The sequence below is a fragment of the Trachymyrmex septentrionalis genome, unplaced genomic scaffold (genome assembly GCF_001594115.1).
Source record: "Trachymyrmex septentrionalis isolate Tsep2-gDNA-1 unplaced genomic scaffold, Tsep1.0 scaffold106, whole genome shotgun sequence".
In the NCBI taxonomy this organism is placed as follows: domain Eukaryota; kingdom Metazoa; phylum Arthropoda; class Insecta; order Hymenoptera; family Formicidae; genus Trachymyrmex; species Trachymyrmex septentrionalis.
Genome location: NW_017304185.1, coordinates 98946 through 113386, shown reverse-complemented (window position 1 = coordinate 113386; position 14441 = coordinate 98946). Strand labels below are relative to the sequence as shown.

Genomic DNA, 14441 nt, shown 5'->3' with positions numbered 1-14441 from the left:
TACACGTAGTGTTAAAAATTTCTTCAACTGAAAATATACAAATGCGAAAATACAAAATATAATTCCTCTTTTAAGTATTTTTTAAATTATAATATAAACAATTGTTTATATACATATATACTGTATATATTTTAGATTGAAATTAATAGATAAAGTAATCAGTTAAATTAGATTTCTTGTTGAAAAGAAACATTTTTTAAATGTCTGATATTTGTCTAATGAAGATTTATAAGTACTTATGGATGAATCAAATTTATTGCAGGACATCCACAAGTGATAAAAGTAGTGCAAAGTACACCTAACAAAGCATTAAGTGGTATTGTTAGCACAACAAATGCAGGTGGCCTTAAAGTGTTTAAAGCTCCTAATCAAGAATCGCAGGTACTTGCTTTAATTTTACGTATCTTATTTATCACAATTGCAGCTGTTAGTTCAATATATAAAGGTTATATGATATATTACATTTGTGAGAAAGTAAGCTCTATAAATAAACAAATTACATTTGAAAATTATTCGTTATATAGAATATTTCCAATATTTCTTTTCAATGCAATAACACTGGAAAATTAGATTTTTATAAATATCATGTATGTATTGTTCTAAGGTTTTATCATCGAATACACAAGTTCTTAGGACTATTAGCTTGCAGAATCCATCTACACCTGGTCAGAGTAAGTATGATTTTTTTTTTCTAAATCTTTTAGAAGTATGTAATTATAAGCATGTTATTGCCATTTGGAAGTACCTTTAATTTAATCATGTAATTATAGGACTTGTAACAATACCTTTGCAAAATACTAAAATGGCAACATCAAAGGGTGGGGAGTCTATGGTGACCAAGACCATACAGTTAACCTCTGCGCAAATGGTAAATATAATTTTGTAATTTTATGTAAACAAGTAACAATTCAATGTGGAAATTAAAAATTTTGCAGTAAACATTTTAAAATATAATATTTTATTTTAGAGCGATATAAAACAAGCTATTGCATCACAACAACAACAACAGCAACAGCAGCAGCAACAACAACAGTCTAATACTTCGCAACTTGTTAAGGATGCCACTGGGAAAACTTTTATCAGTCCAATATTAGACCATACTGGATCTAGGAAAAGGCAGGATGTAGAAAGTGGCGACTTTGTGCCTGAGTAATGCAATGAGTCTATTTTTTACATGTGGGCGCGTGTACACACACACACACACGCACGCACGCACACACGCACAGAGAGAGAGAGAGAGAGAGGGGGGGAGGGGGAGGGGCAATGACAGATTTAGCTTTTCACAATTTTGTTATATGTATACTCTACATCTAATTACTGGTCTATTCCATTTATATCTTTTATTTCTTTATATTGCAGTAAGCGAAGAAAAGCAGAAAAAGTTGGGAAAGGATTAAGACATTTCTCAATGAAAGTCTGCGAAAAAGTGAAAAAGAAAGGTACTACTTCCTACAACGAAGTAGCCGATGAATTGGTTGGCGAATTCACTAATCCTGCTCATATAAATTCTTTGACAGATCAGGTATTTATCTCATAATATTCGCATATTACAATATGATACGAATTTAGACCGATGAGAATAAATTTAATTAAGTCAGAGAAATCTTATATTCGGCCGAAATGGATCATACTGTTTAAATACATATTTCTTGTGTGAATTTATATACATATATTATTCTGTGTACTACGAAATCTTTTGATTCGTCCATGAGAAGAACTAGAATAGTAATATCATTTATTAAATTAAATAAGCAATTTAATAATTTTTTTATGTTAATATGCATTTTTTATAAGAATATTAATCGTCACATGTTAATAAAAATCTAAAAACTGAATAATTTATAGCGACAAATATTACCTCGGCCAGGATTCGAATCTGGAATTTTTGACTTTCTGGATGGATGTCTTATCAATTCGACTACCGAGGCTTCAGTAATATTTGTCGCAATAACCAATAATTAGAAGAAACCGTAATATTTCAAGATGACATGTGCTTTACAAACGATTTGATCCACATGTTAAATATAAACTTGTTTTGAAATGTGCTCATGTAACTGTTAATTAAATTTATTTAATTTAATGTTTTTCACTCTTTTTCAGCAATACGATCAGAAAAATATTAGAAGACGCGTATACGACGCTCTAAACGTGTTAATGGCAATGAACATCATTTCCAAAGAGAAAAAGGAAATCAGGTGGCTCGGCCTGCCCACTAATTCATTACAGGAATGTGTAGCATTAGAAAAAGATAAGAAGAAGAAAATTGAGAGAATCAAGGCTAAAACGCAGCAATTGCATCAGCTAATCCTCTCTCATATTTCTTTTAAGAACTTGGTTGAACGTAATCGTTTAAACGAGAATCTCCGTGGGCCACCGAAACCTAATTCTGCCATACAGCTGCCATTCCTTATTGTGAATACCAGTAAAAAGACTGTCATAGATTGCAGCATTTCAAATGACAAGTATGTCAAACAGAAACAAAGAAAAGAAGATTATAAGATAATCAGTAAATATTACGTAAGGAGAGATATTAAGCAGATTTTTTTTCTTTGTTACAGAACCGAGTACCTGTTTAATTTTAATGATAAGTTTGAAATTCATGACGATATCGAAGTTCTAAAACAGATGGGTCTAGCTTTCGGTAAAAAAATACTGATTCCATTTTCTATACTATTTATTATTTTTTTTTATATTTTGCTGAAATGTGCTAAACTCTGTGAATCTAACTGTAAACTATGACGTGTAAAATATTCTTCTAGGACTAGAAAAAGGGGAATGCACTGAAGAAAATTTGCAAAAGGCAAAATTTATGGTTCCGAAATCACTCGAGAAATATGTAGAACGTACGTTCTCTTTGTTATATATACAATGCGTGCGTGCGTACGTGCGTATACTGATGTATATATACAAATGTATCTATATTTAAATTTCAATTCGCTCGTTTAATAAGATCGATCATTCCAGAGTTAGCATCAGGGGATTTAGAGAAGTTTATTCCAGTAACTATTCCTGGTCCAAGTACATCGATGGAGGATTTAGATATTAAATTGGAAGGTTCTCGACCACCGTCGTCGTCACATACTTCATTATCGGAAGATCCTTTATCGCCACCATCTCAGTACTATTCGGAGGAAGAGGACGACGAAGAAGAAAGCGACCAGGATGATCAGGCTGACAGCGATCTTGAAGTTAACTAGCACCCCGAATAATTCTTCAAAGGCTAGACTCAGGGTTTGTATATTTATTCTCCCTCTCCTCTCTCTCCTCCCATTCATTTATAATATACTTTTTATATGTGTATATATAAAAACGTTATGCCTTGTATCATGTAATATACAATATTTAACTGTAACAATTATTATTTCAATACATATTAGTAACACATATTAATATATTTTAGTAATAAATGTATTTAAAACTTCAGAATATCAGTCCGCAATGTTAAATTAACGGAACTTTACTTCTGAATTTTAGGATACTCGCCACTATCATCAGCGATATGCCAACATTAATAATATCGTCGTTGTTGCCAATATCGTCTTCACCCCGGTCGCCAGTTTTTAACATATATCGAACAAGGATAAGAGTTTATAATTATCATGAGTGGAATGTAAATCTGTTGAAGTTAATGAGAATGGTCAAAATGGAAATATGTTGATTGGGGCCAAGGAGAAAACGTAGCAATTAATCGGACTGATTGAATTGGCAAATCTAAGTGGCTCTTTTTTCGTATCAAGTAATAAAATAGTACACGATGCACGCGCATACGAAATGATCAGAATAAACAAATGAATGACTGAATGGGGTGCTATATTTTAGTTGTGCATCATCATACAAGTTTTATGACTCTAGCGCGTCTATGTATTATAAATGATAATCTTATAGTATCATAATATTATTATGTGTGCGCGCGCGCGCGAGATATATTGACCAGTACTCATTTTCTTATGGCACGTTTATAATAACAATTGTCTGTGGTAAACAGTAAAATGACGTATGATAGATGCAGGCGCACATTTGACTCGAATTAAAAATACAAATAAATTGTAATAATGTTACAATATGAAGTTTGTAGTTTGTGGTTAGTCTTTTGAGAGGAAAGGATATGTATTGAATAACAATACTGTATGTAAGGGTTTGCAGTAATTTTTTACAGCAAACTTTAAAAACGAAACATTTTTTCATATCTATTATATATACAAACAAGTATAAACACATAGAATACATTTAATAGCTGCGTTCAACAGCAAGAACTTTGCAACTGTTACATAATTTTTTTTAACACTTGATTGTTTCAATATATTGAAAGCATGGTATTATTACGCGTTAACACATTACACACACACACACACACACACACACACTACAAAATATTATTAGGTTATATTTTATATTTATTCAAAGTATCAAAAGTAATGGTACAATATGTATAGATTATAATGCTGAAAAAGAAATGATGAGCTACATGCAGCATCAGCAAGTATGATAAAAGAAAAGTCATAGATCATTTGCTGATAATTGTAAAATATAAAATGCTATCTTCTGTTGAACGCAACTGATGACATATGATGTCCTTTGATTCTGCTATACCCATATTTTGCATGGATTTATGAAAACAAGGAATTTTCTGCTTCGATGCTAAGTTAATTGCAATCTATACAAAAGCACTGTGTAGTTAAACTTCCTAGAAATGCTGCTTTACTCCAAATCATCATCATCGTAAAGATCATCAAAATCTAAAAAGAAGTAATTATTTCAATAAATTAACCATATATTCTGTTAACTTGGATTATTGTTTATACAAAAAAAATATGTTCGTAATCTTTTATGCAATATGTAAAAAAATATTAAAATTAAATACTATTTAATATACCATTGAAATCTTTTAAATACACTACATTTTGAGAAATATTTAGGTTTTCAGAAAAAAAATTGTTGATTTTCTCTGGATTTGGATTTAAATTTATAATAAATAATTAATATTTAATATACCATTAAAAAATTCTGAATGAACAGCTTTCTCGCTAGCCGTAAGATCCACTAATAGTCTACTACCTCCAACCTGAAATTAACATGGTGTGAAAACAAAGTTACAATCCAAAGAAATCGCACCAAGTATGGGTTTTCACAGTAACGTATGTGTCTATGGATGTGATCCACTTAACGTTGCCAATACCTCGTTGACCAATCAGAAGAAAGAATTGACTAATCAAAGAATGCTTCAAAACAGCGTGAAGTGGATCGTACTCTTTGTCAATACACATATATTCCTAACCTCATCAGAGGTTATGTGCATACATAACATTACCTCCTCTAATTCAACGTAAGGTCCAGCTCCTTCGGGAAACATTTCATCAGCCACAAGCGTTGGCTTCATGTCGAGGTGGATCGATTTACTTAATATACACTTGATTCTTTGGTAATTATTTTGATGAAAGAATTTTAAAGCTTTTCTAATCGTGAAGCTTTCCAAATAGTACCAAATATGTGCGGCGCGCGCGCAGCGCGCACCAATTAACTGCGTTTGTAATCAACATATGATTCACGCTCGACTGACGTTATGACGTAACACGATACCGATGCAAGGTAATTTTTTGTCGTGTCACCGACGAGATAAATACTATTATATAAAATATTATATAAATTTAAGTGATTAAGAGTAAGAAACTAGTAATACGGTTCTAATTTCATGATTTATTAGTTTCATATGTACGTGTACATACATATGTTTAAAATTTAAAACTAAATAATACTCGATTTTTATTTAAACTGCAGTGATTTTAATATTATCATCCGAGTTTGATTATCAAGAGATGATAACTGCAAAGAAAAAATTGTAATTTTTCGACAATTAGATATTATAGCATTAAAAGTATACATTGTATTTATTTATACAGCATTTATATAATAAAAAAATCACGAATTTAATAGTGTATTATCGAAATATTTATGTTAATATTCATAAATTTTTATTAATTGTCGGTAACGTCATTATTCTTCAATTATCCTCGGGTTTCCCGGGTCTCATTTTGACAATCACGAAAATTTGTCGGTCTTTAATAATATTTCATCGATGGCCGTGTATACCATTTCCTCCATTTCCTACAAGTTGTAACTGATTAGAGTTCCTGTAGTAAGAGTTAAGACATAAGAGCTAAAGAGCGCCATTGCCGAATGTCGGATATCGGCCGGAAACAGCACAATTCCATCATGGTTGACAGTTGATAATCTGATTTCGCGTTCGCGCCTTTTATACCATGACGCAATTGCTCAACCAATTCACAGATTCGGCGGTGCTTAAAGGGACTCGAAATCTGATCAATCATGAGGTCGGTGCTCCTCATGACTTGATTCTTACTAGAGGGACTCTATAACTGGTAGAAGTAGTACGTCCCCAAGCAGATGGAGACCAACACAAAGCCTGCAAGATTCTATGTTTCTATATGAGTTTTCGACTTTTGTTATAACAAAAATGAATGTTTTTTTTTTTTAAACTTTTTTGTAATAACGTTTTAACAAATGGCAACCGCCGGCTAAAACCAGTTGGAGGTTACTCAACGTCGAGACCTTGACAACATATGTCAAGGTCATGGGCGAGATTTAACTTTTTCGCAATAATTACCTTATACAATATTCCTTATTTATTTATTACTATTTATTATCTCTTTAATGCCGTATTTGGGCCGTAAGGTTATGTAGCGCTCAATAAGCGGTAGAGCATAATTTTATGCCGCTTATTGAGCGCTAACCTTATGGCCCAAATAAGGCATTAGAGAGAAAATAAATAGTAATATAATATAAATAAGTAAGGAATATGATATTAAAGATTATCTATAATAGACAAGTTATTATACGAATTAAAATAAATAAATATATTAATCATAGATTAATCCCTTTTTTGCTCAGTGAGCGGTTTTCTCTGCTGAATGCAGCCAATAAATATACTACTAATGTCACTACTGACATCAATAGTATCACTGCTCAGCTAAAAGTGTTACTACTGTAGTAATATATAACGTCATATGACATAGCAATGTAGTATAGAACTATTTTTAGTAATTGTAATATTTAGTAATTGTATAAAAAATTTATTAGAATAAAATACACATATATCATTAGAGTAAAATATTATTTCAGTTACAAATAATATTTTACAGTATTATTAAAAACAAGTTATTATCATAGATATCTTTATTTGTATATTACAATTATATTTAATATTAATTATTTTTTCTATACATGTTCCTTTCACATCTTTGACTAGATATGTTACAACTATACAACCATTAGCATTATAGGTATTCATGGTTTTTCGAAGAAGCAGTTCCCGTACAATCGCAGAAGTTAAGCATATGCTAAGTGGAGGTACAGACTCGGGTGGGTGACTGCATGGGAGTATCACAAGATTATTTCTCGCATAAAGGAAACTTTTTTTTATTATAACTTTGTCGCGTATTCTTTGAAATATGATGCTAATCAATAATACTTTATTACAATAAAATTAACTTTAGTGGAAGTTTAATAAAATTTTCTTCATTATTACGCTATTATATACAGTGATTACTTGTTGAATTTACTTATTACACTAGTAGTATATTTTTATTCGGGATCACTTACATGCACACATATATGCAACCAGGTGTGCGCGCGCGTGCGCGCTCACGTATCGCATAGGATAAGATGGATTAGATTAGATTATTAAGTTTTAATTAATTGATTTTTACTGCAATTTTTACAAAAGCACCACACCGAGATGATCATAGTAGATATATAAATCGTTGCTTCCCGAACAAATACTCCAATATTATATACAAAATGTACATACATAACGTTGCGGATTCTCAGTGACAGAGTGACTCCCGGATATAACCTGCACGAATCTGAAAAGGGTTGTGTCTAGGAATCAACCTATTAAGCAAATGATTTGACCCCTGTTTTCAGTTCATTAACCAATATTCTAGTAGCTGAAAATGATTTAATTCGATTCCTCAATTATTCTGCGGAAAAACATCTATATACAGGGTGCTTGATAAATAATGATAAATCTTTCATACAGAAGTAGAATGGATTAAACTGAGAAGAAATCCTCTACAAGAAAAGTCCATTTTACAATTTCCGCAATAGTAAAGAAGATATCAATTACTAAAAATTGTCAAAAATTGGTTTTTAATCAATTTTTGCTCAAATATATTATCAACTTTACAGAAAAACTGCAAGAGACAAAAATTAATTTTTCTTCTCATAGAGCTCTAAAAATTTCTTTCAGAATTTATCAACTTTTTAATATTACATTTTCTTATTTTTAACACGAGAGAATACGGTATTAAAAAACTCTGAAAAAATTTTTCAAAACTTTACGAGAAGAAAATAAATAATTTTTCTTTTACAGTTTTTCTGTAAAGTTGATAATATTTGAGTAAAAAGTTATTTTTTACCGAAGACCAATTTTCGGCAATTTTTAGCAATTAATATCTTATTAACTATTGCGAAAACTGCAAAATAGTAGATAACTTTTCTTCTCAATTTAGTTTACATTCTGCCTCTGTGTGTGAAAAATTTATCGTTATTTATCAAACATCCTGTATATTTTATTTTTTTATGTGGTCGTTAAATAGTTCTAAACAATTTTTTGTTAAAAAAAATCTAAATTTCAAATAAAAATTCCGAAAAAATTCCGTAAGCTTAATTGGATCAAAATGAACATTTTTTGTCTCTGAGACTTTTTTTGTTTAAATCAATAGGCTTTGAGATAAAAAAATTAAGTCTAAACTTCAAAAAGTGAGTACCATGGAATTTTTACGGAATTTTTATTCGAAGTTCAAATCTTTTTTTAATTGTTTATAACTATTCAATAACCATAAAAAAAAAATTAAGTGTATATAGATGTTTTTCCGCAGAATAATATGAGGAATCGAATTAAATCATTTTTAGCCATTAGAACGTTGATTGGTCGGTTAGTGCATTTTCTAAGCGACTTTTTAAGGGTAAATCGCTCACCTATATTGGCTATTGCCATGGATCCGCAATGTGCACATTCCATATGCATGTCATATCGGATTCGTTGAGGAAGCTCAACGATTTATGTATATCTGCACCTCGGTAAGTGCTTTTTCCAACGATATATCACTTACTGGGATCAACGTCTAGCAGTTGATGGGTCTTTCTTGTTAGACAATTCTTCAATATCGCACGATAAATTCATCGCATTAGTTGCTCGCGTTTATGTAAGGTTATTTTATAAGATTATATTACATAAGATTATCTTCGATGATCATGTTAGTGGGAAATCACGTCGTACGAGAAATTCACTGTGACAGATGGACTCTTTGCATTTGCTTCGATGCAAATGATGCACAGACAAGCGAGAAACAGCGGGAAAAAACCGGAAGAGGAATTGCGTATGCAGATGATAGGTATACGTATTCTTTCCATATCTGCAGGAATAAACGGAATGATATTGTGCGAGATATTATTGCGTTAATCTCAGTTTGTTAAAGATGATCACAGTATAATTAGTATGAAAGTGGGATGATATTATGTGCTATTAGAGATAAGATATCTCAAAAAGAGATTCTCTGTGCACCAACTATCTATCTCTAATTTTATTTACTTAGTCTTCAAACATCAAAATCTAGTCTTTGATCGAAGGATTTTTGTATTTTTTATTTTGTGGATTAAAAAATATTCATTTTTTAAATAAAAATCGGTATCTTAACTTCGAACAGCTAATAAAAACTAGAACAGCTATAAAACTAGATAAACTCATCTTAATTCTTTTTGAATTTTTGATTTCTATAATAAAAAAAATCTTACAAATAATACTGCTTATTACAAAACATTTTTTTAAAAACGGCTTTCCGAATATTTGTTATAATTTTATTATAAATTAATATTTTTGTATAAGAAAAATACCAAGATTTTGTCAAGAAAGGCTCTTTCAAATACAAAAACCTTTATACAAAACTATACAAACACCAGCTCTTCAAAAGAAATTCACGAAAATTTGTTTTTTTTTTTTTCGATTTCGTGACTATACAAGCGTAACTCTTTTAAAGCCGCATGTTTTTCCTTTCGGAGAAATCATTCACTTTATCCTGTATATTCTTTTCTAAATTTGTTTTAGTGAAACGTTCCAGTTTAATAAGACAATTGCAATAAGTGTGTAATCTTTCTGGCTATTAAGTTGGACTGTTAAAATACTTTAACATTATATTTTATAAATTAAAATTTGATTAATGATTGGTAGTGAAATGATGCTACTATCGTCCATACAAATCATTTTCATAGTAGAGCTGTTACTTTTGATTGTTTCGAAGTTTCGAAAGAATTCGAATTTTCGAAGTTTATGTCTTTGAATTTTATTTCGAAGCTTCGAAACTTCGAAAAATACATTTATGCAAATGACAAATTCATTTAGTATTCAGGAAATGCTAAAAATATTGTAAATAGAAATTTGAGTAGAAAGAATTAGCTAACATACATGCATAAAAACTGATATTAAAAAAAAAATTTGGAAGTATTATATAAAAGGTGTCCCGAAAGTTTTTGCCAATCGCTTTTGTGCAGATAGAGTGAACTAAACTGAGTCGAAAAGTCCTCTATCATTTTGCAATTTTCGCAATTTAAATATATTAATTATTAATAATTAAAATATTAATTATTAAAAATTGCCAAATATTGGTGTTCTTGAATAATTTTTTTATTCAAATACTACCAACTTTATAGAAAAGCTGCAAGAGATAAAAATTATTTATTTTCTTCTCATAGAACTTTAAGAATTTTTTAAGAATTTTTTATCAACTTTTCAGTACTACATTTTCTTATTTTTATCAACATGAAAAAATACGATATTAAAAAGTTCTGAAAAAATTCTGAATATATATATATATATATCTGAATATTACATATTAATAATTAGTCAGACTCGATACACTTGTAAGAAAAGACAATGCTCAATAAAACATTCCAATTAAAAAAATTAAAAAATAAATTTATTCTAAATGAGTAAAGAATAGTAAATTAATATAAATATCTCGACTAAGTAATTGTAAATCTTCCTAAGCATAAAATAATAATTTTAAGAATGGAAAATCGGATGATTTAGAAGTGTAAAATCGAAAGTGATTAAAATAAATCATATAATATGGAAATATACTTAAAAAAATATGTGATAAATTATAATAAAATAAAAATAAACATAAGAAATACAAATCTATAAGCAGCTATGATTTCTGAGAGGTCCAAAATAATGTCAATTATTATTTATTATGATAAAATAAATGTAAACAAAATGTAAATTCGAATCTCTCTCTTGTGTGGATATGTAAATATAACAAATAAACAAAATAAAAAATATAACAAAAAAGATTTAAAAAAGTTTTACATGCTCCTTTAGTAATTATTCCGTAATAAATTTTTCTCTATAACTTTTATTTATTTATTTATAACAATTAATTGCAAAATTGATTTTTGCAATGTACTTTTTATGTCAGAAATATTTTCTTTAGTAGCCAGTTCTATTTCCGATTGTTATCTTTTGGTTCTTGCTGGATTGGACATGGACCTTAATTCAAAATAAAACGTTAAGAAGATTAAGAAAATAAAAATTAATTTATTTTGGAATAAAGGAATATAAAATTATAACAAATTAATATATGAACATTTTGACTTCACGAGCATAAAAATTTCTCAGCATAAAACAAAATGCATAAAACAAAGAGCAGAAAATTCTAATAGAATCATAAAATCAATAAAAGTGATTAAATTTACGTATTTTTTAATTTAATGATATAATTACAACATTTAAACATTTTGTTTCAGATTTTGTTGTATAATTTTGTAAATGTACTCCTACTTGTAACAGTTTATCTCGCGATTGTGTTTCATTATATCAGTTGAATTATAATGAGACTGCACATATTTGATCTCGTTGCCAGTTTTGGCAAGGTTCCATGATTTTAAGTGAATTAAAATTAGCTTTGTTTTTTCGTTTCTGCACGCACTGAAACGTATTATTTTTTTTCTCGCTTTCATCAAACATCAAATATACTTTTCATTTTAAGTTCCAACAACGTACTACACTAGTTGTACGAGCTACAAAAAACGGACCTATATTATTGTAAATATAAACGCGACTCTTAAACGCGGCTCTTTATTAATTCAATCTATATTTTTTACGCGATATTTAGATCGCATCGTGTTGTAAAAAGATTATGTTAAATGATCGCAGCAAAATGGTTGAAGAGCGAAATTGAGTATCCGCAATCACGCGTGAGAGTAAAACGTTCGCGTGATAAAATAAGAAAAGAGAAAAGAGGGTAGCGAAAACGGGAGAGAACGGGCGAGAATAGTTGGATGCGCGATGCTTGGTGCGCCGTGACGCGCGCGATGCGCGCGCAGTCGATCGGTTAAAATTCACCCTTGAGCTCGTGCCGCTTGCCGCTGCTTGCCGTCGCCGCGAAAGCCAACAAAAGCGATACCGCAACGCAAGTCAAGAGGCAGAGGTATTAGTTTCTCTAGTGCGTGCCGTCCGTGCTCTCCCTCGGCTTTAATCGACTCGAATCGAAAGATTGCGCCGAATTCGTCGCGATCGCTTTTTGTTCCATCTCGCGGGCTAATCCCGAGCACTCTCCTTCGGATCGGATTCTAATCTCGAACGCGACCCGAGCAACTTTCTCGGCGACAGTGTCGACTGGCACACAACAGCGAATTATTTTTCTCGCGCGTATATCATGCAGCTCACCCCGGTTTTTTAGCATCGGTTCCAAGAGGCAGAGAGAACGAGCATCGGTGAGTGGCGACGCTTTTTTACCAATCGTAGCGTTGAGGCTGAGGCTAGAAAAAATATACGTGCACCAATGTGCCGCGCGTACCGGCGTACGGAACATCTTCCTCTGCGCTGCGGATCAATAACAGTCGTTGCGGTTATGGTAACGCGACCAGCTGATCCACGATATTAAATGTTATTTACCTCTCGCTTCTCTCTCGATACACGCACGCTAGAACAAAGCGTAACAATTGTTTTTTTCCGTGGATACAGTATTCTATACACTGAATACTCTATAGTCCATCTACATCCTACTGCGCTATTTTACGCGAGCAAACGCGACGGTAGTCGATTGTTTTTCGTTCGAAAATTCTAAGACGTATTTAATATTTGTCATAATTTGTATAATTTTGTATAATATACAAAATATTATCCTATATGTGTGTATCCTATATGTGTTATCCTATATGTGCTTGGCTATTAATTTTCAAGCAAATTATATAGCAAACGTATTTCGTTTATTGATAGATCTTAACGCTTCGCGTTTAACGTTTCGCTCTCACGACATGTTGATAAGGATGAGGCAATAGAGGTAATAATTTATATATGTATGTATATATTTATTGTCTATTTTATTTACTTTTTTATCAACTATACGCCTAAACTATATACAATTTTATTATGGAAAAGTTTTTACCGTTTTTGTGTTTAGACTGTATTAAGAGTTATTTAAGAAAGCTGCAAAGAGAATCAAAAACGTTTAGAATTGCATAAAATTTAAAAATGCAAGTTTACTTACAAATACTATTAACGTGTATTTCTTATGTTTGACAGTTGAAATGGTCATCCATTTAATGATGACTCCTATTATAGTGCAATTTGCATTCCGTTTCCTTTACGCATGCACACGCATACGCATATATGCATTATATTTATATGTGTGTATGTAAATTTATTCGATATTAAAAGGCATTTTTTGAACGATTGTATATTATTGTCAAGTACATATTATTACAAGTGCAGAATTTGCGTATATGTAGGTACAAATTCTACTGGTGCAATATCTCATTCTCGTTCCCATATCTTTATACGAGATTATATCGTAAGCGTAAATAACTGTACATATCCGGTTCAATTTAATGATTCTCCTACTTATGAACTTGAAGAGTAAATAAATACCACAACATTCGTATCACAACTTTAAATTCTTAGCGTATATATTTTGGATAAGGTCATTGGGGAGGGAAGACGTCACACTTAAGCCTTTATTCTTGAATAGCTTCTTAATGTTATTGAATTAACAAGCGAAAAAAATATTATTTATATTCTAGCAACCTTTCTTTATTCATACAAATCAATGAATTAAACTTTTGATGTTCTATATTATTAGAAAAAATTGATATGTCATACTCTGCAAAAGTGGCATATTCCCCCTATATGTATTATATATTACAGCATCGAATATAAGCATCGAAACATAGACCTTAGCTATTAGTATACCAAATATTACAAAGAGCATGTTTCACGACCTACCTTTTCGTATTTCATATAATCTTTTCCAATCGACATAAATGTGTTCATTTCTACTGATAACTGCGCAACTGTTTACCACACACTTTTGCACAGTCAATATGGACAACGTATGATCTATAACAAAATTATAAACAAAGTGGTA

General features: G+C 30.8%; 3 protein-coding genes across 3 annotated transcripts in view; 2 read left to right on the top strand and 1 right to left on the bottom strand.

Moving 5' to 3' along the window:
- Positions 1–3839, top strand: part of LOC108745796 (transcription factor Dp-1) — a 5336-nt gene extending 1497 nt beyond the window's left edge. The window contains exons 2-11 of the mRNA XM_018482159.1: positions 263–381; positions 605–671; positions 771–868; positions 968–1149; positions 1360–1522; positions 2101–2462; positions 2559–2641; positions 2760–2843; positions 2965–3231; positions 3475–3839. Coding sequence (XP_018337661.1) covers positions 263–381; positions 605–671; positions 771–868; positions 968–1149; positions 1360–1522; positions 2101–2462; positions 2559–2641; positions 2760–2843; positions 2965–3197 — 1391 coding nt within the window. The 3' untranslated portion in view covers positions 3198–3231; positions 3475–3839. The remainder of the gene's footprint in view (positions 1–262; positions 382–604; positions 672–770; positions 869–967; positions 1150–1359; positions 1523–2100; positions 2463–2558; positions 2642–2759; positions 2844–2964; positions 3232–3474) is intronic.
- Positions 3840–3930: 91 nt separating this feature from the next.
- Positions 3931–5506, bottom strand: LOC108745802 (myeloma-overexpressed gene 2 protein homolog). Its single transcript, XM_018482173.1, has 3 exons — positions 5309–5506; positions 4993–5062; positions 3931–4736 (listed from the first exon to the last, which is right to left on the bottom strand). Exons 1-3 carry the CDS (start codon positions 5375–5377, stop codon positions 4699–4701), a joined length of 177 nt encoding a protein of 58 aa, XP_018337675.1. The 5' UTR covers positions 5378–5506; the 3' UTR covers positions 3931–4698.
- A 6924-nt stretch (positions 5507–12430) lies between these two features.
- LOC108745780 overlaps positions 12431–14441 on the top strand; it is a 16093-nt gene continuing 14082 nt past the window's right edge. The window contains exon 1 of the mRNA XM_018482128.1: positions 12431–12789. The gene's annotated coding sequence lies outside the window, so the exon portion shown is untranslated. The remainder of the gene's footprint in view (positions 12790–14441) is intronic.

What these genes read in the sequence shown, in the direction of transcription:
- LOC108745802 (XM_018482173.1), bottom strand. Translation starts at nt 5,377, where the DNA reads ATGAAGCCAACGCTTGTGGCTGATGAAATGTTTCCCGAAGGAGCTGGA. An exon ending in CTTACGTTGAATTAGAGGAG is followed by an intron (nt 5,063 to 5,308) that starts GTAATGTTATGT and finishes TGTTAATTTCAG; the next exon opens with GTTGGAGGTAGTAGACTATT. An exon ending in TCATTCAGAATTTTTTAATG is followed by an intron (nt 4,737 to 4,992) that starts GTATATTAAATA and finishes ACTTCTTTTTAG; the next exon opens with ATTTTGATGATCTTTACGAT.